Source organism: Meles meles, chromosome 12, assembly GCF_922984935.1.
Source record: "Meles meles chromosome 12, mMelMel3.1 paternal haplotype, whole genome shotgun sequence".
In the NCBI taxonomy this organism is placed as follows: domain Eukaryota; kingdom Metazoa; phylum Chordata; class Mammalia; order Carnivora; family Mustelidae; genus Meles; species Meles meles.
The window spans coordinates 45,310,257-45,337,349 of NC_060077.1; the positions used below are offsets into that span (position 1 = coordinate 45,310,257).

Sequence of the window (27,093 nt, forward strand, 5' to 3'; positions counted from 1 at the left end):
CGGGAAGGTTACTTCTGGAGTTTCCAGTCCGGGAGGGGAAGGGTCCTGACAAAACGCCCACGCAGCGCGGGACACCTCCCACCCCCAATCTCGGGTCCACCGCGACTCGCAGCGAATCCGCGCCAGGGCCGTTCGGGCCAGCACGGGGTTGCAGACGCCGTGGGAACCGCCCGTGCGACCCGGGGAGCCGTCCCCGGGAGCCCAGAGCCCGGCCTTCTCCTGGGTCCCGTCGAGTTCTCGTGCGCGGCGGGCAGCCAATCAGCGCCCGCGGGGCCGGGCTCTGCCTCTCCCGCCGAGCATAGGGTCCGGAGCGGAGCTGGCGGCGCGGGCAGCTCGGGCTGTGCGGCAACAATGGTGCGTGGCCGAATCTCCAGGCTCTCGGTGCACGACGTGCGCTTCCCCACGTCGCTGGAGGGCCACGGCTCCGACGCCATGGTAAGCGCTGAGCGACTGCCCGGTGCCTCTTGCCGCGGACGTCCAGGCCCACGTAGGCGCAGGGAGTCCAGCGGGTCGCGGAGGTTCCCCACTTTGGAGCGGTTGCTTTTGCGGAGGGGGAAGCCGGGAAGGGGACGGGGAGTAAAAGTAACCCGAAACTATCCACAACTCCTGGGCGTCCCCGCCCCCTTTTGTTGCCGTTTTGCGCTTCCTGTTGTTACATTTATGATTCGTATTTTGCTGGAAATGGTAGAACGCGTAATGTGCAACAACAGCGAGGTGCTCTTGTTGGATCCCCACCGATGAAAGCCTGGAACACCTGCTGGCTTCTGCTGGACTGAAACCTTGGTGGGTTTCGTGGTGGTGGGCCTGGCTGTTCTGAGTGAGGATCCTGCTTTCCCCACAACTTGCTGTGTGACCTAGAGAAGCCGCTAACCTCTTTGGGCATCTTGGGCCTTTTTTTTTTTTTTTTTTGAAATGGAGTTGCACTCCGGCTGGGAAACCAGACAAGCACGTAGTAATTCTGAGGCATGTGAGGGGACTTTCATGAAATTACCTAAAAACGTTGTTAGAAAGGGTTTGTCACTGTAGAGAATAATGCAAGTACCCGTCTTTGGAGAAGTTGTAAAACCACACAGCCTTCTACCTAAATACTGAAGGGCATGTTTGCTTATTGACGGTGTTTGGAGGGAAACCCTCCATCCCTACCAGGTTCCCTGCAGTGGTTCCCAAATATAGGAAGGAGCTCTATACTGAGTCTCCCCGAGGGTTGTCACCACTGGATCCTCATTGCCCTCAGTCCACCGAGGAGAAAAAATTGCATGGGTCTGTAAGGAATGTGTGCACACATGGGGGAAGTGAGAAACATCTATATTAGGATGATACTTACCTATTACCTGTGTGGAGGGAGGGAAATGAGTACCAGAGGACTCTAGTACACCCTCTAATGTTGTGCTTCCTACGTGGGAAGATGATATCATTACATCCATTACCCATGCTCTTTGGGTACTTGAAATATATTTTTTTAAAGATAGGTCTCTCGTGGAAAATGCTGACTAAACAAATTATTACATTTAAAAGTATGTTCTTTATTCTGAGATGAAGTTATTCCCGCTTTTTAAAATCTTTGTGTTCCTTCTTAGGTTAAGTGACTTTAAAAACACCCAGTTGGCAATCCTTTGTGGATCTCCAAATGTTTGAAATTTCACTGGCTTGTAAAAATCAAACAATTGCTCTAATGCAACCACTTTGGCTCTCTGAAGTGTAGCAGCTGTGGGTTAAACCATTCACTCTCTTAAGCCTTGGTTTTCCTTTTTCTTCCATTTTTAAAATTTAAATTCAATTAACATATAGTGTATTATTGGTTTCAGAGGTCAGTGATTCATCAGTCTTATATAACACCCAGTGCTCATTACATCTTGTGCCCTCCTTAGTGTCCATCACCCAGTTACCCTTTCCCCCAGCTCCCTCCCCTCCAGCCACCCTCAGGTTGTTTACTGTGATTAAGAGTCTCTTAAGGTTTGTCTCCTTCTCTGGTTTTGTTTTGTTTTATTTTTTTCCTCTCTTCCCCTATGATCCTATGTTTTGTTTCTTAAATTACACATATCAGTGAGATCATATGATAATTGTCTTTCTCTGATTGACTTATTTTGCTCAGCATAATACCCTCTAGTTCTATCCACATCCTTGCAAGTGACATTTTAATTTTTTATAGCTGAGTAGTATTCCATTGTGTATACATGCCACATCTACTATATCCATTCATCTGCCAATGGACATCAGGCTCTTTCCAAGGCCTCAGTTTTCTTATCGGTGATATGGGTATAATAATACCTGCTTTATGTAATAAACGAGATGCTCATAAGTTGCCTGATACAGAGAAAGCCATCAGAAGGTATTGTCTGTAATTACTATTTACATATGAGGAAACTGAAGTAGAAGGGGCTCTGGCCTAGATTTTTCGCTGCTTTGAATTTGTGAAGTGTTGAAGTAGCGTGGTTTTAAGTAGAGTAATTTAAGAACTGCAATTTGTCTCTGGGTCTAAGTTGTTTATGACCTCTGGCTCAAGAGAGATTCTCTGATACATGTGTTACAAACTCATAAATACTTAAGTATTTATCTTCCAAAGATATGGGGTGTGTTGTGTGCTGATTCTCATGTGCCTTCTTATTAGAATGTGCTGCTTTGCAGTTCCTGGGGTATTGCTTCTGAGCCCTCACGGCATGCTGAACTCAGCAATTCAGCTCTGTTCAGCGCTTACAAACAGAGGCGGCTTCCTGATCAGAAGAAGCAGGATATTTTCATGAAGGAGGCCTGAAACTGTCCCCCAACCTGTTAAAAGTGAAGGATTCCAGCTGTGATTTTTTTTTAATTGGCCTTTTAGGAAATGTGGAGCGCTCAGACCTGCACTATAAGTTGCTTGCTTGTCAAGACACTCATCAAGGTTCCAGAGAGTTCCAGGGTTGTAGGCTCATAGCCCAGCGCCAGCTGACACATGCCACAACCACCACCAGTTCCCAGCCCATACTTTTCCTCTTCTTTCCCCATTGTCTGCTGAGCTCCCGGGAGTGGCTATGCTCCCAGACCACTCTCCCCCTCCTCCGGCTCCCAGTCCCACATCCCCCAGCAGATGGAAAACTGCCCACTACATTGTGGAGAAGACTGATAACAAATGCACCCTGGGTGGGCCCCATCTCCACCCGTCAGTCTCCAAACTAACCCCCATGTTTGCCTTTATTCTGTGAGTCCTTTCCTTCTCCCAAAAGAATCCATTCTGCTGTGTCCCCATCCCCACCCTTCTTGGTTGCTGAGGCCCCATTCTCATCCCCTCTATCTCCAGTATTTTCTTCCTCAGTTTCTTTTCCCAATGGTTCCTTTTCTATCACATACAGACGGGGATTCGCACTTTGGAATCACCTTTTCTTGACCTTAACACCTCTCCTCTGCCTTCTGTGTCTGCTCCTTCCCCACCAAACACTAAATCACAGGTTTATCCCTGTTGCCTCCAACCTTTCCACCTCCTTCCTTCCTTTACAGTACTTCCTTCCTCCTTCATCTGAAATGAACTTCTGTCTCCGTCCTTCTTTGGGACGGACTGTTATTTCTGCTTCCAGGGTCCTTTCTCAGGGTCTGCGTGTCACGTTGTCGGCTGCCTCCTCTTGCAGCCATCGCTCTACACCCTGGCTGGATGCTGCTGCTTCCTTGACTGATTGCGCTTCTTCCCTCTGCAAGGCTCAGGCCCCAAGGGCCATACTGTCTCATGCTTTGCTCCCAGTAAGACCCTCTCTGTATGTACAGCTTCAGTGCCCACTTATATGCCAGTGATTCCTGATCTCATTTCTGAATCTTGCCTCTCAGGAACCCAGGGGCCGAACCAGGCTGTCACCAGCCCTTAAATACACTCCAGTCTTTCCCTTTTCTCTCTTCATTGTCACTGTCACCAAAGGTGGTTCTTCCGTCCTGGTCCTTCATGCCCTTTCCCACTACTGAACAGCTCCCCATCCTGGACCAACCAGCTCAGATTCTAATTTCATCATAAAGCCTCCTCCAGCTTCAAATGCATGCCACTAATAGTGCTCCCTGCCTGGTTTCATAGTTTGTATTTCTCCCAGAGGCTTACCACGTCCTGCCTCTTATTATTAGAGCTTCTGTAACCATGGCTTTTAAACTGTAACTTTTTTTTTTTAAGATTTTACTTACTTATTTGAGAGAGAGAGCATGAACAAAGGGAAGGGCAGAGGGAGAGGGATAAGCAGGTTCCCACTGAGCAGGAATCCTGACAGGGGGCGCAGTCCCAGGACTCTGAGATCATGACCTGAGCTAAAGGCAGACACCCAGCCGACTGAGCCACCCAGGCGCCCCGGAAACTGAGTCTAAAGAGACAGTTTAAATCCCTGTACCCAGGGAAAGGGAAGAGGCAGACATGGTAGACAGGCAGCCTTTGTCTGGCGTCAGAGCCTCGTGGAGGGCATTCAGTGTAAAGGGTTGCTGGGCACCGGCTACATATCAGAAGTAGTGCAAGTTGCTGGGGGAGCACAGACACATTTGCCCTTAAGAAAGTTGTGCAACTGAGTGGCTCTTTGGGCTGGGCGTCTGCCATCAGCTCAAGTCATGATCTCACGGTCCTGGGATTGAGCTCCCCGGGAGTCTGCTGCTCTCCTACTGCCCTTCCCCACCCCCAGCTCATGCTCTCTCTCTCTCTCTCACCTGTTCTCTCTCAAATAAATAAAATCTTTAAAAAAAAAAACCCAAAACCTCAGTTTTCTTATCTGTCAGGTAGGGATAATAGCACCTACTTTGTGATATTGTTGTGAGGGTTAAATTAAATCAAGTAGCTTTTAAAATAGTGTGCCAGAGCAACAAATGTTATGTAGTAATAATAATAACAATAAAAACTGTAATAAATTGTCACCGTCCTATGCAAAATCAGTCACTAGCTGCATCCTACTTTCCTTATAGATGCATGCAGATCTTCTGCCTGGCTTTTGGGGGTCTCCATTATCTGCCCCCACACCACCTCTCCAGTCTTGTGTTCATTCACTTGCCACCCCAGGGGCATTTCATTTCTGTCTAACAAGGCTCAGGGTTTCCTGTTGCTCTCTCTTGCCCTGTGCCTTCCCTTGTCCATCCCCGTGTCTCTGTCCCCTGCTTCCTCTTTGCTTGCTCCCTTACTCTTCAGGGTCCTTCTCACGGACCACACAGTAGTCCTCACCTGCTTCTTGTGTGTTGGCTTCTTCTCCCCACTGTAGGAGAAATTTCTAGACACAGACTGGTTTTTTCACTTCTGCCTCCCGCCATCAACAGGTAGTGTTGAGTTTCATCACTGTCAGTCAGTAAACACTTACCAAAATACCATTTGATAGTAGCAAGTTTAAAAAAAGAACAAAACAAAAAATGGGCTAATTTGTCCTGAGGTTTTAATTCCTTGTGTTCCCCCAGTGATCTCCTCTGAACCAGCGCCATTGTCTTTTGAGCCCTGCTACGGGCTGCAGCGAAGAAAAGTCCAGTTTTCTGTGAGGCGCTCTGAAGCCTTGGCTGCTTCCGTCTGAGGCTGCTTGTGAATGCAGCTCTGTTCAGAGAGCTGGCAGAGGGAACTTGGGCGAAAACTCCTGTATTACAATCTGAGCTGATCATCAGAGGAGGCATAATTGCAAACTGGCACTAAAAGTATATACATTGTCCTCATTGAAATGATACGAATCTGTCAGGAGGACTTTCCCTTTGTCCATTCAGAACTCCTCCATTTTGGGGGGGGGGGTGCCCCAAGGCGTCAGACTGGAGCTCTTCATGCACATCCCCTGTTGTGTTTTCTCTTCTTATGTGATGCACTGAGGTATACCTTTGGGTTTCTCATGTTTGCATTGTGGGGTGGGGTGCATATTTCCCACAGCACACAGACCCTGACTACTCGGCTGCCTATGTCATCTTAGAGACGGATGCGGAAGACGGGCTCAAGGGGTATGGGCTTACCTTCACTCTGGGAAAAGGCACGGAAGTTGGTGAGTGGAATGTTCTTATAAGGTTCTAGAATGCTTCATTTTCACTTAGATTCCAATTGTGTTTTAGGTCCAATTGTGACGTTACTTTTCTCTGTATTTACACTGCTCAGGGTGAGTAAAAACATTGTTTTGTGGTTTATTTATTTCATGGAGAGAAATGAAATGGTGGCAGAACTTGGCCCTTCTCCTCACAGGAGTGGATGAACTGTGGGCATATCCGTGAATCTTGGCCTATTTCTCTGACTGAGAAAGACAGGTGGCCAGGGGTATGACATAGACAGATGGGCAGTGGTCCTCATGGCGGAAGGGCCTCTGGCTACCCAGGTTCAGAGCTGTCATCTGGGCAAAGCAGGCTGTGCATCGAGCTATGAGTGCAGTTCTTCTCTCAGAATTGGAGAGAGCTCAGTGGGAGTCTTGAGGCCCCTCGTTTTCTTGATAAGGAGACTGAGTCCCAGATAGCTGCTCAGCTAGCCCCTCCCTGAAGTGCTTTCTTTCCACATTTTTTTAAAAAAAGATTTTATTTATTTATTTTAAAGAAAGAGAGCACAGAGGGAGAAGCAGACTCCCCGCTGAGCAAGGAGCCTGATGTGGGGCTCCATCCCAGGACTCCAGGGTCATGACCTGAGCCGAAGGCAGACGCTTAACTGACTGAGCCACCCAGGTGCCCCTCTTTCTTCAACGTTTAGATACAAATGATCTCTTTGATTTTTGTTTTGAAATACTTAATCCATGTACAAGATACAAAATTTAAGAAGTACAAAAGGTGACCTTTGCCAGATCAGTTTCTATGGATCATGAGGGTCTGAAGCCAAATGATGACAGTTGAGGTGTGAGGATCTAAGAAGGAAGGAAACGGATTCTCTAAATTTGGTGGTGATGCAATACCTCTCCCAGGGATATTTGCACTGTTAGCTCTCCCTTAGATGTAAAGTAGAAGTCTTAGGTCCACTGAAAGATTTTAGTATTGTCAAGCAGACAAAAGGTGTGTGTGCACATGTACACACGTGCGTGTATACGTGTGTGTGTAAGGACAAGGGAACCTTTCTTGTACTTCCAGTGGATGCAGGGTAGCTACTGTCCCACTTTTCATGGGGCTAGCCTTCCATCGTGCCTTCAGCCAGTTCTGTAACAGACTTCCTTTGAGGTTCTCCTGTGTGTCAGGCACTGGAGAGAGATTTTAGTGAGACAGACAAAGGAGACAGAATCTCGAGTATATGGAGAAAGAATGCACAAACGTCTCAGGGACATACAGCCATAAAAGAAAGGATCATGCAGCATGAGAAGGATAGATTTTTCAAAGCTGGTGCAAGTTACACAGAGAGAAGGTTAGTTCATTGTCCAGGAGGGTCTTGGGCAGCTTCAGAACAGAGGTGAGCCTTTGAGATTAATCTTAAAGATTATTCCTTGAAGATAGGAATTTGCCAGGGAGCAGGAGGAGACTCGGCAATGATTCCATCTCCTTCTCCATTAAGTCAACCATTTGCTGTTAATGTTTTCCATAAGACAGTGACCGCTGACCACGCTAGGTTTGTGAGCTGTGTGTCAGCTTCTCCAGCACCTGTAATTGTGTCTGGTCTAAGCCAAGTTTATGAAGCTGCCTTCTCTCTATTGCAGACCGCCCTTTAGGGCGGCCCCCAAAGGTTGCGTAAAACTCAGCAAACTTACAAAATATGTTATGGGACAGTCTTCTGGAACCACTCTGTTAATAGCCTAGACTTTGAACTTTGCTAAGTCAGGTGCACAGTGGAGGGACCCTGTGTGCTCACTGAGACATGAAATAGGAGATAGGAGTTGCTGAGCTCTGTGCTTTGGGGCCTTTACTGACTTCTCTTCCTCCTCCACTCCCATCCCCTCCCAGCTGTCCTGATGGGCATCTCAGCCAGGGATAAATCAATTTCCATCCTCTGTGCCTTTAATAAATGACTTTTTGGCGGTGATATAGTCAGCTTCTGCCTTTTGCCGACCACAACATGAGAGAATCCATTTTAACTTTAACCTTCCTCTGTATTTCAGGCAATTTACCACAGTCTCACTGAATGTGTTACATGGCATTTGCATTAAAGTTGAAAAAAATTCCTTAGTCCATCACAGTTCTTCTGTGCCTTTGTCAGCCTGCTTACCTGTTCATTCTTTTATGATTAAAAAAAAGGTAAAAAATAGTGGTTTCCTCATTACTGTGAAGGCAGTGTCACTATAGTGTGTGAGAAAGGGACGGAGGGTTCTAGTTATTGTTTTATGGATAGAATAAAAAAATATAGCTTTTAATAGAGGGAAAAAATACGAAGAAAGAAAAATTTCTAAAGAGACAAAAAACAGCTGTAAGGGTTCACACCAGCCCTAAGGTGCAAGAACCTATGGTCATTCATAGGCTTTATTGACTTGTCCTTCCTGGACCAGACAATCCCAGGGAGTCAGTCAGCAAGGCACTGCCTTCAATGGCCAGTTTTTTCCAGATCAAATTTCTCACCCATGGCAGCAAAGCAAACCTGAAGTAGATTGTCCCGTACAATGGATGACCACCAGTACCTGAATTTCTGCCAAATGCACTAAATTTTATTTTATTTCATTTTAAAGATTTTATGTATATGTGTATATATGTATGTATGTATGTATGTATTTAATTGACAGAGAGAGAGACAGCGAGAGAGGGAACGTAAGCAGGGGGTGTGGGAGAGGGAGAAGCAGGCCTTTCCGCTGAGCAGGGAGCCCGATGCGGGGCTTGATCCCAGGACGCTGGGATCATTACCTGAGCCGAAGATAGACACTTAACAACTCAGCCACCGAGGTGCCCCCTTTTCATCTGTAATAGTGTGTTATATTGTGAATTCAAGATATTTTCTGTGCTTGGTATTAATTAGAAGGTACTTCTCTCTCTCTCTCTCTCTCTTTTTTTTTTTCCCTTCGGTAAGTAAGACTCTTCTTATCTCTTAAGAACAATGAAGTAGCAAGGTTTGGTTTTGAAACTGCCTGTACAGACACTTTCCCAAGTCAACAAGATAGATTGGGAATATGATATAAACTTTCGTATCTGTGGCTCTGTTTTTCACATGGCAACCATTCAAAATGTGTTTGCTCTACTCAGACAAAGCTATGGATTAACAGCTATTCCACATGGATAGTATACTTACGAAAAACACAGAAGATGTATTCTGGGCAGTTTTTAAAAACAAGTATCTTGGGGCGCCTGGGTGGCTCAGTGGATTAAGCCGCTGCCTTCGGCTCAGGTCATGATCTCAGGGTCCTGGGATCGAGCCCCGCATCGGGCTCTCTGCTCCACAGGGAGCCTGCTTCCTCCTCTCTCTCTGCCTACTTGTGATCTCTCTCTGTCAAATAAATAAATAAAATCTTAAAAAAAAAAAAAACAACAAGTATCTTTTGTATATGAAGTTTCTTTCATAAAATGCCCACATTAGTTTGTGGTGTTTTCATGTCTTAATTTATTGAGTTCATACCAAAACATCTTAAGAATTGAATCCTTACTTAATAGTGGTCTGTGCTGTGAATGCCCTCGCTCACCATGTGCTTAACAAGGACCTCAGGGACATCGTCGGTGACTTCAGAGGTTTCTACAGGCAGCTCACAAGTGACGGGCAGCTCAGATGGGTAAGGTCCACTTTTAAAGGATGCTTCTATAAGTAGTGTTATTAAGATCTAAGATGTCCTTTGATGGCAACAAATACGAAAACAAACAGGCTTATAATTCTAAGGTCAAACATTGTATTGAGATAAATTAGGGCTTGAACCATTTAGACAGTGTTTGGAAGTAATTGATTCCTTTCTGTAAGACTGAATCTGGACATATTTGGATCTTGAGAGACCTATGGACCTCACCTGTACTCCCACTCCTTGAATGGAGAAGTGTTCTAGACCCCCTAGAAGATTAAGTACTGAATAGGCAGCCTTTCTGGAGGAGAAGTAATGTGGGTAGTGTTGGAGTTAAGAGAGGAAGTTATTAAAGCCAGAAATGTGAATCTTACATTTCTTAACCAAAGTTAAGAAGATAGAGACCAGAGTACTTTTATGTGTAAAGGTCTGTATTTTGAACCCTACGTTCAAGGCATGAAAAAAGTGAGTTTCTGGAGAAAGGATTCTATCCCTGTAAGGTCAGTCCAATAACTGGGTCCTTGTCTTTGTCTCCTGACATCAGTTGTCTTTTGCTACCTCTGCTCAAGGTCTTGTCCTTGCATGGAGAAAGGCACAAGGGAAGGCACTTGCTGTCTTGCCTTGGATTTCATTTTGGACTTGCTGCAAAGCAAGTTGAACTTGCTTTTCAAGGCATTCCCTAGAAGAAGTTCCTACTGGCCAAATCTGGGACAATTCAAGGATCAAAATAAATATGTTAGTAATGGCTTGTAACTCATGGAATAATGTAAGAACCCATGAGTCCATTTAGGTAGTGAACAAGCAACCAGGAAAAGCTTGTCATTATAGTAGAATACAAACTTAATGTAAAAAGAATGGTAATGTTAGACAATCACTGTATTGCAAATGTTGTAGCCATAACTGATTGAGGCAAGAATCTTCAATGCATGACCAAATTTGGGGACAATATTAATCTCCATACTTAGAGAAAATGGTAACTTCACAGTGCAACAGCCCAGTGGACCCTGAATTACCTAAGTGCTGAAAGATCATACCCCTAATAAAAAACCAAAGTTGACATTACTGTCTACTTAAAATTGGTGCCAAAAAAGTATGACCTGAATCCCAGTGATGAAGGAACTCCAGACCAACCCAGATAGAGGGACACTGTTACAAGTCAGCCAGCTTGTGCACTTTAAAAATGTCAACAGCAGCTTGAGAAGAATAAGAGAAATTATTCCAGATAAAAAGAGACTAAAGAGGCAAGACAACCAAAGGCAATATGTTAATAAAATATTGAAGCAATTGGCAGAATGTGATTATGGACTTTTATTTATTTATTTATTTTAAAGATTTTATTTATTTGACAGGCAGAGATCACAAGTAGGCAGAGAGGCAGGCAGAGGGAGAAAGGAGGAGAAGCAGACTCCCTGCTGAGCAGAGAGCCCGATGTGGGGCTCGATCCCAGGACCCTGGGGTCATGACCTGAGCCAAAGGCAGAGGCTTTAACCCACTGAGCCACCCAGGTGCCCTGGACTGTCTTTTAGACAGTAGTATTCTATCAATGTTCTGTTCCCTGAATTTGATTGTTATACTACTACGGTTATGTGAGAGAAGGTTCTTGTTTTTAGGTCCTACATGCAGAAGTATTTAGGGTTCGAGAAGCATGGTATCTGCAACTTAAATGGTTCAGTAAAATCAATATTATATTATATATGTTCTATTTGTATATGTATATGTGCGTATACACATACATATAAAGAGAGTGTGGGGGGGAACATACAAGAGTTTTTTGTGCTGTCTTACAACTTTTCTATAGGTTAGAAACTATTAAAAAAAAAAAGTTTAACCCCTACATGAACCTTTATTAATGCCTTTTAAGTCTTGAAATGTGTCCCTGGTTAGGAGACCTAAATACCTCTCATTTCTAAGAAATGCTGATGTGTTTTGCTTCCTAACCAGATCGGTCCTGAGAAAGGTGTTGTGCATCTGGCTACCGCAGCCGTTCTCAATGCTGTCTGGGACCTGTGGGCCAAGCAGGAGGGAAAGGTAACTCATCAAAGGAGCACTTGCTCTGTGGAAAATCCGACATGTGGCAGAGAGATGAACACTTACTCTATGAGCAACCTTCGAAAGGCAAAAGACCTACACAGCAGGCCTCCAAAAGAAGTATAAAGCATTGTTTGATTCTTTTTCTCCCTGGCAATAGTTAGGAAACTATAGGAGTAGGTTTAAAGGACAGAGAAAGAAATAGGAGGGCAGCAAAGTTAAGGAGTCAGGAGGCAGCATTAGAGACCCCTAGCCCCGGGCACGCAGGTAGGCCAGAGGGCAGGTGTTTGAGAGTGGGAGGGGGAAAAAAAGGCTACTTTACACATGTTTTACAATTCTTTTCTTTCTTTCTTTCTTTCTTTCTTTCTTTCTTTCTTTCTCTCTCTCTCTCTCTCTCTCTCTCTCTCTCTTTTTTTCTTTTTTCCTCCAAGCCTCTGTGGAAGTTACTTGTTGACATGGTAAGTATAATGTTATAATGTTAAAGAATTATAATAATGTTGTAAATGAGTTGGATTTTACAGATTACTTGCTTTTGGTAGTCAGTAAATATATTCAGTATTGTCTGGGTCACTGCAGTGATGACAAAGCAAAAGCCTACTAGATCCTAGTATTTCTTTTCTAATATTTGAATTAACAGCCAGCTGTGCTCACATAGGCAGAGCAGTGCAAGGGAAACACTGAGTTTAGGTCCTGCCTCCCCCACTATGGAGTTTTCACATGTAATGCAAATTCCCTGAGCCTCTGTTTCCTAACTATGAAAAGGGGATTGTCGTCACTTCTCTCGTAGAATTTGTTTAAAGACCAAGTAAAGTGCTTGCTGAAGAACAAGAGGTTATTAAGATATTATTATTATCTTATATATGATGTTGTTATCATTATCTTATATAATACATAAGATATTATTAAGCTATTGTCTGGTCACTTTGAATTCAAAAGGAAGTGACAGATCAGACTGTGGTGGTCTCCAGTCGTCTGATTCCGGAAGGGAAGGAGCCAAACGCTGAAGATAAGGCACCTCAGTGTTTCCTTTTTCCTTGACATGTTTATGGCAGAGCTGAACACCTGGCAGCTGAGAGGAAAAATGTCTGGACAACTTAAGGGGCGTGAACTTCACACCCAGGCAGACATGCTTTGTATCTGGGCTCCACTACTTACTTGCAGGTTGACCTTGGACATGTCACTAACCTCTTTGAGCATCAACTGCCTCAGGGTGATGATGTCTTGCATGGTTGCTAAAACTCTGGCGGTCAGCAAATGAAGGCCCTGTTATTATCTGGCATCACAATTAAGGAAACACAAAGAACACCATGGCCTTGAAGACTGTAGGTGGGCAGACATTACCTCTTCTCTGGGAGAAAGTAAAAACAGGAGGCTATCACACCATCTCTCGATGTGGTTGCACGTGGCATGGGGGCTCCATCCAAAGGGGAAGGACATGAGCTGCCTTTAGGTGCAAGGTCAGACTTTCAGAGGGTGTAAGAGATGGCTTCCCAAATGGAATGATTTGAGGGCCACTGGAGAAGATGCCTGTGACTTTATTCTTTTGGATCCTATTTCCTGTTTCAGTAGCGACCAATAGTCTAGAAAGGGGCAGAATCTCAGCATTGAAAGAGCTTTTACATCTTCCTTTCTTTCTTTCTTTTTAAGATTTTTATTTATTTATTTGATGGAGAGAGACAGCGAGAGAGGGAACACAAGCAAAGGGAGTGGTAGAGGGAGAAGCAGGCTCCCTGCTGTTCAGGGAGCCCAGTGCGGGGCTCCATCCCTGGACCCTGGGATCATGACCTGAGCTGAAGGCAGACACTTAATGACTGAGCCACCCAGCACCCCACCTTTTTTTTTAAAAGATTTTATTTATTTTTGAGAGCACACATGAGCATGAGCAGGGGTGGGGAGCAGGCAGAGGGAGAAGGAGACTCCCTGCTGAGCTGAGCAAGGAGTCGGTTGTAGAACTCAGTCCCAGGACCCTGGGATCATGACCTGAGCCGAAGGCAGATGCTTCATCAACTGAGCCAGCCAGGTTCCCAGCTTTAACACTTTTTCACAAACCAGTGGAGTATTGTTGGTCACGGTAAAACCTGAGTGGGAGGGAAGCTCCTGGTTGCTTCCCAGCTGTTAGACTGGGATGGGGAGGGGTCTCAGCCAGAGGCCCAGACGAGGATGTTGGCCTTGCCAGCATGACCTGAGCAGTGAATGAGGGGCAGGAAGAGGTGGGGAGAGAACAGCCAGTGATGGTCCCGGGCCAGGCGGTGTGCTGGGTCGTTCATGGTGAATCCCTTCTGTCCTGTCGGCGAAGTGAGTTGTCCCAATTTGACAAGAGAGGAAATGGCCCACGGTCAGGCTGCTAATAAGTGGTGGGCACAGGGTTGACCCTGGAGGGCCTGGTTCTGAGACCAGCCTTCTTCCGTCTCCTGCTGAGCTGCTCCAGGATCACTGTAAGCCGTGAAGTGTGGAGCAATGACATATATATAGAGGGACACCAGGTGCTCATCTCTCCACTTAACCTGTGCTGAGCACTTGCTTGCCTCCTGCCAGATCCTCCTTCCAGGAGCCATGTTAGTTGGGATGGTGGAGCCTAGATGTCTGGGAGGGAAGGGGTGAGGAGGGAGTGAGGGGTTGCAGCACGAGGGCCTGAAGATGTCTTGGGGAGGCGGCACTGACCCTCTGAAGAGCTCTGTACCAAGGAATGACCGAACCAAGCAATTTAACACAAATCCTGAATGCCCTTTCCCAGAAAGGATAAGTCTATCCTTAGAAACCTAAGCTGCTCATGAATTGATCTGGGCCTTTCCCCTCTCCTATCATACTGCCAGGATCCCAGGACGCTGTTATCCTGCATTGATTTCAGGTACATCACAGACGTCCTGACTGAGGAGGAAGCCTATGGTGAGTCATACTCGAGTGACGGAACTGAAAGTTTTCTGGTACCTGCTGATGTCTAAATAACGTAGTAGCTTGCTTTGTTGTCTGAAAAAGTGATGACGCTTCTCATTTTTTTCCAGAAATACTGCAGAAAGGTCAAGTTGGTAAAAAAGAGAGAGGTGGGTGGTGAGGAAATTTCTTTCATTGTTTTTGTTGTCATTTTCCTTTTGAGGGTCCCTGTCCACTTGGGGTTCACATCATCTTTCCAAATGCCCTTGCCCCGCAGCCAGGCCCTCTGACAAAGGGTTGCATCTGGAAGATGCGGCGTCCTGGGTGTGACAAACAGGAAGCCCTGGGCTAGTTTGAGACCCTTGGTATTTGCAGGATTGTGAATGTGGCCAGAGGCTGGGCTTGGGGCTGGGTGTACTTGAAAGACAGGGTCAGAAGGAGAACAGGCTGGATTCTCTGGGGGCAGCAGCTTAACTAAAGGCAACTGTGGAGCCAGGGTGGCTTGATCGGTTGGGCGTTCGCCTTTGGCTCAGGTCATGGTCCTGGGGTCCTGGGCTCAAGTTCATGTCATGCTCCACGCTCAGTGGGGAGCCGGCTTCTCCCTCTCCCTCTGCCACTCCCCCTGCTTATGCCCATTTTCTGTCTCTCTCTCTCTATCAAAAAATAAATCTTAAAAAAAATATTAAAGGCAATTGTAATTCTGAAGGTCCCTGGAGGGGCGCCTGGGTGGCTCAGGTCATGATCCCAGGGTCCTGGGATCAAGCCCCGCATCAGGCTCTCCGCTCAGCAGGAAGCCTGCTTCCCTTCCTCTCTCTCTGCCTGCCTCTCTGCCTACTTGTGATCTCTGTCAAATAAATAAATAAAATCTTGAAGGTCCCTGGAAAGCACAAAATGTTGACTGGCATTGTGTTTCCACAGAAGGACAAATGCTGATGCAAGGCTACCCTGCCTACACCACGTCGTGCGCCTGGCTGGGCTACTCAGACGACAAGCTGAGGCAGGTGGGCACTCGGACCTGGTGTTGTGGACAGGTTTTATACTCCTGGCTTTCTGGATTTTTCTTGTTAGCCTTTCTAAATCATTTTGGACCCAAGGCCTCATTCTGAAAGTATTTAACGCTAGAGCAAAGTAAAGTCATTCACATCGTGGTCCCGGGACCCCGGGACCTAGCATGTCCCACCTTGGCTTCTGGAAGGTGACAGGCTGGGTTTTGATTTCCTGGCAGAGGAGCAGTGTCACACTGAGCCTCGATTTCCTCACTGTGAAAAGGGGAAATGATAGGGATCTTGTGGGTGGTTTGGGGGGATTCAGAATCCTGCTGTGAGCTGCGTAAGGCCCTCAGCCCAGGGGCTGGCACCCAGCATGCAGTTGGAATGTGATTGGTTTATGACTTTGCCATCACACTGTCCTCGAAGCCGAGAGGAAGACTAGCTTCTGTTTGTTTCCCTTATGTCCACGTGTTCAGGGGGCTGCAGAATACCTTCCCTTTAAGAAGGGGGATAGATAGAAATGCTCCATTTCCCTCCTAGGAATGTGGTGAACAATTCAAGAAATTGTTCCCCTAGAGATGAGGAATGAATGTCATCCTCCAAGTACGAAGAGTTATGCTCTGTTGGAGAAGCCATTCCTGCTTTTCCTTCACCAACACGTGGTGGTTCCTCTGGTTCCTGCGGCAGCCATAGTGGTTGTTAAAAGGAGACCAGAGACAACTGGGGTACTCGTTAGAGAAAAGAGAGTTTTGGGGTGTGTGATGGTAACTGTGCTGCTTTCCCCACAGCTCTGCACGGAGGCACTGAAGGACGGCTGGACCAGGTAACGTGTTTGTGTGATAATGGGCTTCACTTTCCCTGTTACGACAGGCTGGGCAGTGGAGACGAGCCAGGAGCAAAAGGCACCAAGGACGCCAGGGTTCATCCAGGAACAGTCTGACACGTAGGGATGCGTGGGACAAGTTTCAACGTAGACCAGGCTCTTTCTGCAAAGACGAGATGTGATGGGGCGCCTGGGTGGCTCAGTTGGTTAAGCAGCTGCCTTCGGCTCAGGTCAGGATCCCAGGGTCCTGGGATCAAGCCCCACATCGGGCAACCTGCTCAGTGGGAAGCCTGCTTCTCCCTCTACCTGTTGCTCCCCTGCTGGTGTTCCTGCTCTGACTGTGTCTCTCTCTGTCAAATAAATAAAATCTTAAGGGAAAAAAAAAAAAAGATCTGACAGCTCTCCTAGTTCCCTGACTTGGAGTCAGTAGGTGAGGTGGCCTTATTGCCCTGAGGTCATTTTCCAGTGACTTGTCTGAGACCTAGGGGGACGGGGCAGGAGGCTACTAGAAGAAGTCACCTGTGAATTATCAGCAGAGGCAGCCACTTCTGCAGAGAACCTGCGTGTCTTTGCTCTGCCAGGGGATAGGTCTCAAGTACCAAGCCACATCTCTTTTACAGGTTTAAAGTGAAAGTGGGTGCTGATCTCCAGGATGACATCCGTAGGTGCCGCCTCATCCGGAATATGATTGGACCTGAGAAGATGCTGGTAAATGTTCTTCCCTCCCACTGAGAAAGAGCAGCCTTGCATGAAGCCTGTGCCCTGGGCCAAAATACAGCTCACTTCAGGCAAGGATTAAAGAACGACGAGAACATTAAAGCTGAATGTGAGAGGAAACACAGCTTTGTGGTCTTGTAGTGAGCAAACTCTTTAAAAAAAAAAAAAAAAAACTATGGAGGGAGCTGATGGTTTTAAATGATTCTCTTCTGCAGAACCTTAAGTAAGAGCTGGATTAGGGATTGTTCCTTCTTGCTAGCAGCGACACACCTGAGCAGACAGGTTCCCCACTGGTGCCCTCATGTGTCATTATCTAGTTTCCCTGAACAAATCTGTCCCTCCTGGTTCAGCAGGTAGGCCAGTCTCGGGGAGCCAAGGTGGAAGAAATGCCTAACTTTTGCTGAGATAAATGTAAGGATCAGTGATTCCTGACTTCATATTTTTATAAGATGTTTCTTAAGATGTTTTATAAGATGTTTCTTATTACATGTAAAATATTTTTATAAAGTCACAAGTAAGATGTTTTTATGGTTTTTGGAGGAATGTTTCATAAGTTAACAGAAATGGAAGTTGAGTCTTGACCTAGGATCAGAAGTGCCACTACCTATATACGAGTTAACGTGACTTTTGTCTTACAGGGCCATTCTTACCCAAATAACTTGTGCTACAAAGTGATTCTAGATGTCCTGTCCTCTGGTCCTCATAGTGGCCCCTGAGGGGACTCACACCACTTAGCAATTCCTACTAAACAGATCCATCCCCATGTCTGTCTTCTCTGGGTGTGATAATGTCATGGATGCGGAGGCCCTTTCATCATCTCTGCACACCCAGCACCTGGCTTCCAGAGATCTAGGGCCTGGGAGTTAGAGCCCTGGACCTGAACTTGCCAATCACAGGACTTCTTATTCTTGGCAACTTCCTTAACTGCTCTGCATGCCAGCTTGCTTTTCTGTAAACTGAGTTAATGTGAACTGCTTCACATTTTAAATATTGAGTGGGACAAAATCCATAAAATGCCCAGTTGAGTAGGTGCCTCATCAATGGGAGAGTCTGGGTTATTGATTATTGTGCCAGACTCGTAGTTGGCAAGAGTCAAAATGACTAGTGAACAAATTCAGATGAGCATGATTGGGAAGGTGCTAAAATAGTTTCCAGAACAATGGACAGTGCAAGACAGACACGGGTGGGTGGCTCCTACATGCAGATTGGGCCAGAACTCCAGGGCCCGAGAGCACTTCTGGACCCAGCCCGGGGCACCTGCAGACATCACAGTGGTCCTCCGACTGACTTGCATCTCCTTCAGAAGACACATCTGGAGCTCCAGTTCCAGTCGTGGTGGCTGCGCTTTGGCCGCCTTCATGCTGGCTGCGTGCTGGTCCTCCACAGGGGAAATGTCAGGCTCCCTCCCAGAGTCTTGCTCAGCCATAGGGGGCACTGAGTGGCAGCATTTCCTCCCTTAGAGCCAGGGCCCCGTCACAGGTCAGGACCAGGCAGACCTCATGGCAGAGGGTTCTTCTCTCTCCTTGCAGATGATGGATGCCAACCAACGCTGGGATGTGCCCGAGGCATTGGAGTGGATGGCAAAGCTGGCTGAGTTCAAGCCACTGTGGATTGAGGAGCCCACCTCCCCTGATGACATTCTGGGACACGCCACCATTGCCAAGGTAGAAAAACTGCACCTGCTCCTGCCACTCCTGCTGTATATTTGTTTGTTTGGTGGGTTTTCTGGTGTGGCCATGATGGATCCTAAAACTCCTTTGCTTATTTCCTTGTAGGTTTCTCTTTATTTTAGAGACAGTAAATTGCTAGACATTGAAAGGCTGCCAGCAATCCTAAGATTAATAGACACAACTCCATACTTTGTAAATACAGAAATCTGACTGATACTAAAATACTTTATTCACCCCGAATGAAACAAAAGTGTAGATTCCTCTGGCTGACCCAAAAGAAAAGGTTTGCTAGCTAATGCCAAGGTCAGGCCACCCCAAGAGAAGGCTGCCTAGAGCCCCTGCACCAGGGCACTTCCCTCACAGATCTACCTGGACTCCCTACCTCTTGGGTTTAGGGAGACCCTGGTACGTCAGAACATCTGAGGAACATACTTTCTCAGGAAGCGGCTCCCTTTAGCCAGTGTCCGGGCACTGATCTATAGAAAGCCAGAATATCAGGTCACTTATGAGAACTCCCAACTTCTGGGAACACTAGATGTTTGTATCCTCTGACCTGAGCAAGCTCCACGAGGAGCCACATTAAACCAAGGGCTGTTGGATGAGTGAGAAATCAGGGCAGGAACAGGTTGTGTGATTTGAATACGATGGTGTCCACCCAAGGGGGCCCCATGCATCTATCCATAGAACATGGCTGTGTCCGCTCTTGGCATGAGGCATGTTGAGTCTTTTTTTTTTTTTAATATAAGATTTTATTTACTTATTTATCAGGAAGAGAGATAGAGAGCACAAGCAGGCAGAGTGGCAGGCAGAGGCAAAGAGAGAAGCAGGCTTCCTGCTGAGCAAGGAGCCCAATGCGAGACTCAATCCCAGGACCCTGGGACAATGATCTGAGCCGAAGGCAGCGGCTTAACTTACTGAGCCACCCAGGAATCCTGGCATGTTGAGTCTTGAGTTCCCCCTTCTCAACCAGCACTCACCCCTAACTCCCCTTTTATGTTTTCCTCTGATGCCCCTTTCCCCCCAACACTCTGCTGCTGGGGTGTAGGTTTGCTGGCCTTACGTCCCTTCCTGCCTGCCTGAGCAGGTTTCCCCCTGAGGTGGTTCTGCATTGCTATACTTACCCCTGATCTAGATAGTTTCACTCTGAGGATGGGCAGTTTCACATTCTGGGAGGAACACCTCCCAGAGGTAGGACACCTCAGTGTGTCCTACGGGCAGTTGTGGGTCCTAGGGGGGCCATCCTGCTCCATTTCTCTCAGGACATGAACGTATGAGCCCCTGCTGTCAGGCCCTCCACAGAAGCCTGTGTTTGAGGGATGCCCTCATTCTCCCCACGTCACAGCCAAGCCACAGAGAAACAAAGATACATGAACCTGAGAGAGCTGGCATGGCTGGGGGAGGGGTGCCAAGTGCTGAGGACAGTAGGGGGAAGGTCACTGCAGGGAGACACAGGGGTGGGCTCTAGTGGTGGAGCTGCTTTGGGGAGGTAAGACAAGAGCAGACCCTGAGCAAAGCTACATGGCAGGTCGCCGGGGGGAGGAGCAGGAGCTACAGGGTGACCTTGTCAGTTTAGAGACCTGAATGCTTCTGAGAAGTCATGAGAATCGGTTCAGAGGCCATGGTTTGACAAAGATTTTTACCTTGGGGTTCTTTGGGGGCGGCCAGGCTCTAATACCAGCCCACACAGGGACCTGCACCCCGCCCCCCAGCACACACCCCCTGCCTGGAGATTTTCATTAGAAGCTCTTCAGGGCTTTGGCCCTCTGAAGTTTTGTTTTCATGAGGAAGGCCATCCCCTCAGAAAGTATCCCATGACGTGGGCACAGACAACCCAAGGCAGGGGGCAGCTGCAGAGACAGCCGGCCCTGGTGGGGCCATGGAGATGCCCAGCAGAGTGCAGATGCACATCGCGGGGTGTGGGAAAGACAGGTCCCTGGGACCGGGTGATGGGTCCATCTGAGCAGAAGTGAGCTACTGTAGCGTCTTGAAGGAGAGAATGGGATCAAAGAGGATTTGACTGGAAAAAACATGTAGGATGGCTTGAGATGTGGTACAATGTTTTGTGAAACAGGCAGAAAGAAACTAGAGGCAAAGAGCAGAGGTAGGAGGCTTTCGCAGTAATCAAGGAGGGTGGGCAGTGAAAGGACAGGGCAGCTAGACTAGAGCAGGCTCAGGAAATACTTAAAAGGAAGAAATAGAAGTTGGTACCTATTTATGGTACCTATTTAGTGTCAGAAACATATACTTTAAAATGGTAGAGTGCGTAAGCCAAATGGCTTTCCTACCCCTCTGTTTTTCCCCACTCTGGTTTTTGGTTTTGTTTTGAGATAGAGAACTGCACTCATATAGAGGTCTGTGGAAGCATAAACCAGGAAGCTAGAAAGTGCCCACTGACCGTCCACTCTAACTCCTCACCTGGGGACAAGGAGGCGAGGCTTGGGTGGTCCATGACTCCCCATCCACACAAAGAGGACAGGTAGCACGATCGGGAGCCCCTGACTCCTAAATTAAGGGTTTTTTCTGCAGGGAAGTTTTCCTATCTCGTGGTTAAAAAGCTTCCACTGGCTCTGGAGCTGGCCTGGAGTCTAGGCTTTGGTTCTACCCCTTTCTAGCCTGTGATCTGGGGGGCGGTTACTAGCCCCGCGTCTGTTTCTCATCTGTGAAATGGGGACGGGAAGATGGTGGCTCCTATCCCAATGGGCTATAGATGAGGACCCATTTCAGTCAGGCTTTCACACAGCACCAGACAGGCAGCAGGACTCAGACATGTTAGCTCTTGGTTCCCTTGCTGTATTCCCTAAACAATGGGAAGATAAACTGGGGAGAAACCAAAGATGACTGAGGAAAGTGCCTGTGGCAGTCCCAGTGGGGATGTTTGGGGAGCAGCTGGAGCCTGGGTGGAGGGGGTGAGGTGGCTTCAGAGGGGAGCACAGAGAGAGCAGTGCTGTGTTAAGAAGACTCCAGCATTCGCCCGGTGAGGAGTTCACCAGGTAAGGAACGAGCTCTGCCTGACCTGTAAAGTGGATCTAAGGCCACTCACTAAGCTCGAAGGGAGAGGGTTCTAGAACACCCACTGAAGGGGCGGCAGGGAGAATCTGCAGTGCTATAGCAGGAAGGGAGCTAATGGCAGCATACCAACAAGCCCCTCCTGTGTGCACACATAGTCTCCTTGCCGACCTTTTGCCCTTCCTAAAACCTCACACAGCCCCCGCAGAGACATCTCCTTCTTCAGCTCTGAGTGGTGAAACCACTGTAAATATTTTTAAAATTAGGATTTTCAGTTCAGAATCTTTGGGAAATAACATCAGGTTGCCTTCTATTTTATAGGCGCTGGTCCCATTAGGAATTGGCGTTGCCACCGGAGAACAGGTAATTGACATCTCCTAGGGGTCAGTACACACTGGCCACCCACTGGGGACACTGGCGTATGTTAGGCTCCACCACCTGTATTATTTTGAGGGGGGAAGTTTTCATAATCTCAGAACCTAGGATGCTTTACAGCACATCAGTAGAGTCTGCAGTCAGAGAGAGTCAAAATTTGTCTCTTTTCCGACAATTCATATGAAGTAAAGCCGTGTGTCTTTCCCAAAGTATCTAATCAAAGTTTACAAGGCAGCAGTTTGAAGTTGCTCCTGCAAGTGCGTAAGACACACAGTATGGTTTTAAGAAAGCCAGCTTCCAAATTGAATAAACATTACTGCGTTCACTCTCCGTGCTTATAAACGGAGCACAAATGCTTGCCAAGACCCGCAGCCGTCCACCCACGCACGGCGTGAGGAACGTGGAGGAACAGATTCTCAGTTTGCCCAGCGAAAGGAGCAGTGCTGGCTGGCCTTGGGGTTTCGGTCGTCCTAGCCACCTGCTCATCGCCATCACCACATTCCCTCCTGATGCTTCGCTTCGCCTCCCCCTTGCCAGCCGCTCTGACCGCGATTCCCTAATAGATGTCCAGCCAGTGGAACTTTTGCGTGACTCACACCTTTCTGCTAGCAGATTTACGAAGCAGTGAGCAGTCAGGACCCCCACCTGCACTGTCAGGGCTCGCTTCATGCCAGATGAGAGCAAAGCATACAGCCCGGGCTTCCTGAAGGCCCAGGTTAACTCTTCTGCTGGTTTTATTTTAATTCTATTTCCAGTGCCACAATAGAGTGATATTTAAGCAACTCCTTCAAGCGAAAGCCCTGCAGTTTCTCCAGATTGACAGCTGCAGGCTGGGAAGTGTCAATGAAAACCTCTCAGTGTTGCTGATGGCCAAAAAGTTTGAAAGTAAGGGTGCCCAAGAACCGCATACCAACCCTCCATTTCCCCGCCCACCACCCACCGGCGGGTCCCTCTGGAAAGACTGTCTTTTCAGCCGAATCAGGGAATCTTTGACGATTTTCATCCTGCAATTTCCTCCCTAAATAATAATGAATGATGTAATCACCTGTGGGCAATGAGAAAAACCTCAGGTGTTCTCTCCTCTGCCCACCCCACCCCACTTGGCATTAAGTAGAGATCTGTCTTTATTGTAGTTCCTGTTTGCCCCCATGCTGGCGGAGTTGGCCTCTGTGAATTGGTTCAGCATCTGATTATATTTGACTTCATATCCGTTTCTGCAAGCCTCAAGAACAGGTAATGTCAGGATAAAATTTGGCTCTGGAGAGCAGAGGCACTAAGAACTCTGTTCTTTGCCACACTCAAAGGCCAGGGTGGCTTTGCTTCCACTTTTTCCCATGGGGCCATTACGTTAGAGTCCCAGCAGTGAATTGAGCTCTTTGTCTTATAGATGGTGGGTTCATGGTAGCTGCCTTTGTTTTCTAAGTACATGATGGGCAGGTGGGGTGGAACCTGGGGAAACCAGAACTTTTTTTTTTTTTTTTTTTAAAGTAGGCTCCACAGCTAGTATGGAGTCCACCAGGGCTTGAACTCAATGACCCTGAGATTAAGACCTGAGGTGAGATCAAGAGTTAGGCACTTAACCTACTGAGCCACCCAGGCACCCCCAGAACTCCTTCCTTTCTAAAACTACATGGCTTTCATCACATTTATATTCTCTGCTTCTGTCCAATCTCCTGGTCCCAGCGCTGTAGCCTTTCATAGTCTGGCCACATCTAGTTCCACCTTATTTCTCAAGATGTCCCAGGTGAACTTTATGATAGTTTTCCAGTAATCTGCACACATACGGATTTATTTTGATTTATTTTTTTAAAAGATTTTATTTATTTATTTGCCAGAGAGAGAGAGAGAGAGAGTGCACGCACAAGCAAGGGGACTGGCAGGCAGTGGGAGAAGCAGGCTTCTCCCTGAGCAAGGAGCCAGATGCAGGACTCAATCCCAGGACCCTAGGATCATGACTGGAGCCAAAGGCAGACGACTGAGCCACCCGGGACCCCCTATTTTTATTTTTCTAAAGATGTATTTATTTCAGAGAGTGAGAGGGTGGAGGGGCAGAAGGAGAGAATGCTCTAGCCAAAACCTCTTGCTGAATGCAGAGCAGGACATGAGGTTCAGTCCCAGGACCCTGAGATCATGACCTGAGCCAAAATCAAGAGCTGGCTGCTTAACTGACTGAGCCTCTCAGACTCCCCCATGTGTGGCTTTATTATGCATTTCTTTCCTCCTGGAATTAAATGTGATATTGCAGAAGGATCCCTGGCCATAATTTATATGGTGGCAACATAAAAATGTGCATGAGAATGGCAAACACCAAACGCCAGGTGGTGGGTAAGAAATGGGACCTGTGAGGTTTGATAGGGGACCTCAGTGATAAAGTAATGATTTCTCTCGGGGGGGGGTGGGGAGTACATAGGTGTGCCTTTTATGTCTGAAATATTTTGTACGATAAAAAGCGAACATTCCTAGGTTATTCTGCTTTTGCCCCCTCTCATTTCAGCCCTGCAGGTGGGACCAAGGGGAAGTTCAGACCAACCTTGAAAGGTCCTGCCAGTCTTGCGGGTTGAGAAAAGGGCCCGTGCTGAGGGTGGTACACTGTGAGCATGCGTGAGTAGGTGAGAGTGCATCAGGCTGCTCTGAGGCTAGGGAATGTCCTTGTGTGTATGGGGCAGCCACCAGGCACCGCTGGGCACCCATGCAGCTGGTTCTTCACCTGTAGTCTGTTCTTGTAGATGATACATAGCACATATTCTAGTTGGTAACTTGGTATCGTGTCCACTGAAACCATGCAGCCATGTCTTGCCAGTTCCTTGGTGAGTGCCCAGCACCAGGCACCTGGGCTGCCTGTCCTAGCTGTTCATTAACTGATGACGAAAGTAAGGTAGCAGAGTTAGGTCACTTGCCCCAAGTCACAAAACTAGAAGGTGGTTGACTCCACAAATTTGAACAGATTGGTTTGATAGTAAAACCTGTGCTTTTTTCTAAACTATGTGTGTAGCTGGATGGGATCTCACTGGGTGATCTTAATCTATTCATCTAACTTCTCGCTAAAGGTACCCAAATAATCCCAGATACTTATGGAGTCTAAATGGGTATCTTCAGGGGGTCACGAAACTTTACAGATCTTCCTTGGCTTGAGATAGCTTAATATTCCAATAAACCCTCCCTAAAATATTGAAATAGTAATATATTTATCATGCTCAGAACACCTGTATTAGTCTCTACTTGAGCACAGTCATCTGGCATGAAGCTTGTTTTAGAATAAACTGTTGAATAGCTCTTGTAGTTTATTGAATACGTTACTGAAAGTGTAAAACAGAACGGTTGTATGAGTACAACAGTTGTTAGTGTATTGGTTGTGGACCTTCACGATGGCATGGTTGACTGGGGGCTGCTGCCGCCACAGCCCAGCATCACGAGAGAGGATTGTATCACACATCACCAGCTGGGAAAAGATTCAAATTCAAAATCTGAAGTAAAATTCTACTGAATGCATATGGCTTTTGCTTCATCAGGGAATTGAAAAATCTTAAGTCAAACCATTGCAAGTTGGGGACCATCTGTAGACTTACAAACAGACTTTTTTTACCCACCCACGTGAGACTTCACCCTCACATTACTACTTTATTTTACAGAAAGACCTGAGGCAGCGGTTGAAAGATCTGCATAGACATGCACCCGATTGAGTCCACCCTTTCTTGAGCGGTGCTCATGCCTTTGCTTTAACAGTTAGTACCACATGAATCATCTAACATAAGACCGTAATTACTGCCCTAATCTGATTCCTTCCTCCTAGGATGTGTGAATATGTCGACCACCTGCACGAACATTTCAGGTATCCTGTGGTAATCAAGAAGGCTTCCTACATGCCTCCTCAGGTGAGCTTGGCCAGAGGCTCCCTGAGGAAGCAAGGAGCTGCCAGCCCCTGGTATTCTTGTTCTTGTAGGTTAGACCCTAGAGTGCAAAGCAGTCTCCTTAGAGCTTATTTTCAGTTTCTAGAAATTACAAATGTCTCTTGAGTTAGCAATATCAAATTCCCAAGGCCTGAAGGTCAGGAGTTAAAGTGAAATTGCCCCAACAAGGTTTCTCTAATGCCAGCCTTTCTTCCCAACACCAGCTGAGACCTTAAAATGAACACCTTGTGCAAACCCCTCCCCACCCCCTGCCACAAAGAAAACAAAACAAAAAACAAAACTTGGCACCACCTAGCAAGTTAGTGACTGCAGTTGTGTTACCTGGACCATGTATCTTCATCGTGTCCAAGACACTGGGGCTCATTTTCACCAGTGGAGGCTAAGTTGTCAAGGAAGTGATTAGTTTAATCCTGAGATGTAGCCAATAAAAAGTGTATCCTTCCCCATTTCAAATAATCTGAAAACAGCGTTTCTTTGATCAGCAGAAATACATATATGAGTTTTGGTCCAGGTGGTTATTAACACTATTCTATTCTTTGTCTTTGATAGGACGCTGGTTATTCAACAGAAATGAAGGAAGAATCTGTAAAGAAACACCAGTATCCAGATGGTGAAGTCTGGAAGAAACTCCTTGCTGCTCAAGGGAATTAAATGTTTAGCTCTAACACCCTATCCTAAGTGAAAAGTCTTACATCCACTTTTTGCGTGTGGTTTTACAAAAACAGGAGAAAGAAATCATCCTAGAATTCAAAACAATTTCAGCCAGAAGTCCTGTTAACCCCAGGAATCAGCTGTCATTATTACTTGATTCTTTTACAAATAAACACATTCTCCTAATTAATCCTTAAACAAATTTAGATTTAACTCCAAATTCAGGAAGATGTTCTTAGAAAAATTTCTATCAAGTGCTGGTACCTGGACATTACTCTGTACTTTGGAAATAAGCAGCAGGTTGCATAACTGTTGGAACACTGCCTTATTCTAACACTTGTTAAAAATTAGCAGAGTAAAAATAGTTCTGCAGGACTATGGGGTAGCTGGTGCACGACCAAAGGTAAAAGGATTTCACACATCATCCCTATCCCTGGAGTGGGTTAGCCTTTCTTTTCTTGCTCTAAGGGTATTAACAGAGGATTCACACCATACTGAAACCATGACAGTGATAATGGG

The 27,093-nt window shown here is 46.7% G+C and overlaps 1 protein-coding gene across 4 annotated transcripts; it reads left to right on the forward strand.

Annotated features, from left to right (window-relative positions):
* On the forward strand, positions 1–26,772 carry ENOSF1 (enolase superfamily member 1). 4 transcript variants are annotated; one of them, XM_046024815.1, is made up of 16 exons: positions 1–435; positions 5,825–5,933; positions 9,424–9,536; positions 11,478–11,564; positions 11,996–12,022; positions 14,378–14,450; positions 14,567–14,605; positions 15,354–15,436; positions 16,213–16,247; positions 16,868–16,955; positions 18,494–18,628; positions 21,962–22,003; positions 22,771–22,900; positions 23,149–23,248; positions 25,806–25,887; positions 26,473–26,772. In XM_046024815.1, the coding sequence occupies exons 1-16, from the start codon at positions 352–354 to the stop codon at positions 26,572–26,574; spliced, it is 1,329 nt and encodes a 442-aa protein (XP_045880771.1). In that variant the 5' UTR covers positions 1–351; the 3' UTR covers positions 26,575–26,772. The 4 variants fall into 4 exon arrangements, with proteins under 4 accessions (XP_045880771.1, XP_045880770.1, XP_045880774.1 ...); XM_046024814.1 differs by having other exon boundaries at positions 8–435; positions 9,421–9,536; XM_046024818.1 differs by lacking the exons at positions 1–435; positions 9,424–9,536 and having other exon boundaries at positions 5,871–5,933.
* The last annotated feature ends 321 nt before the right edge of the window (positions 26,773–27,093 follow it).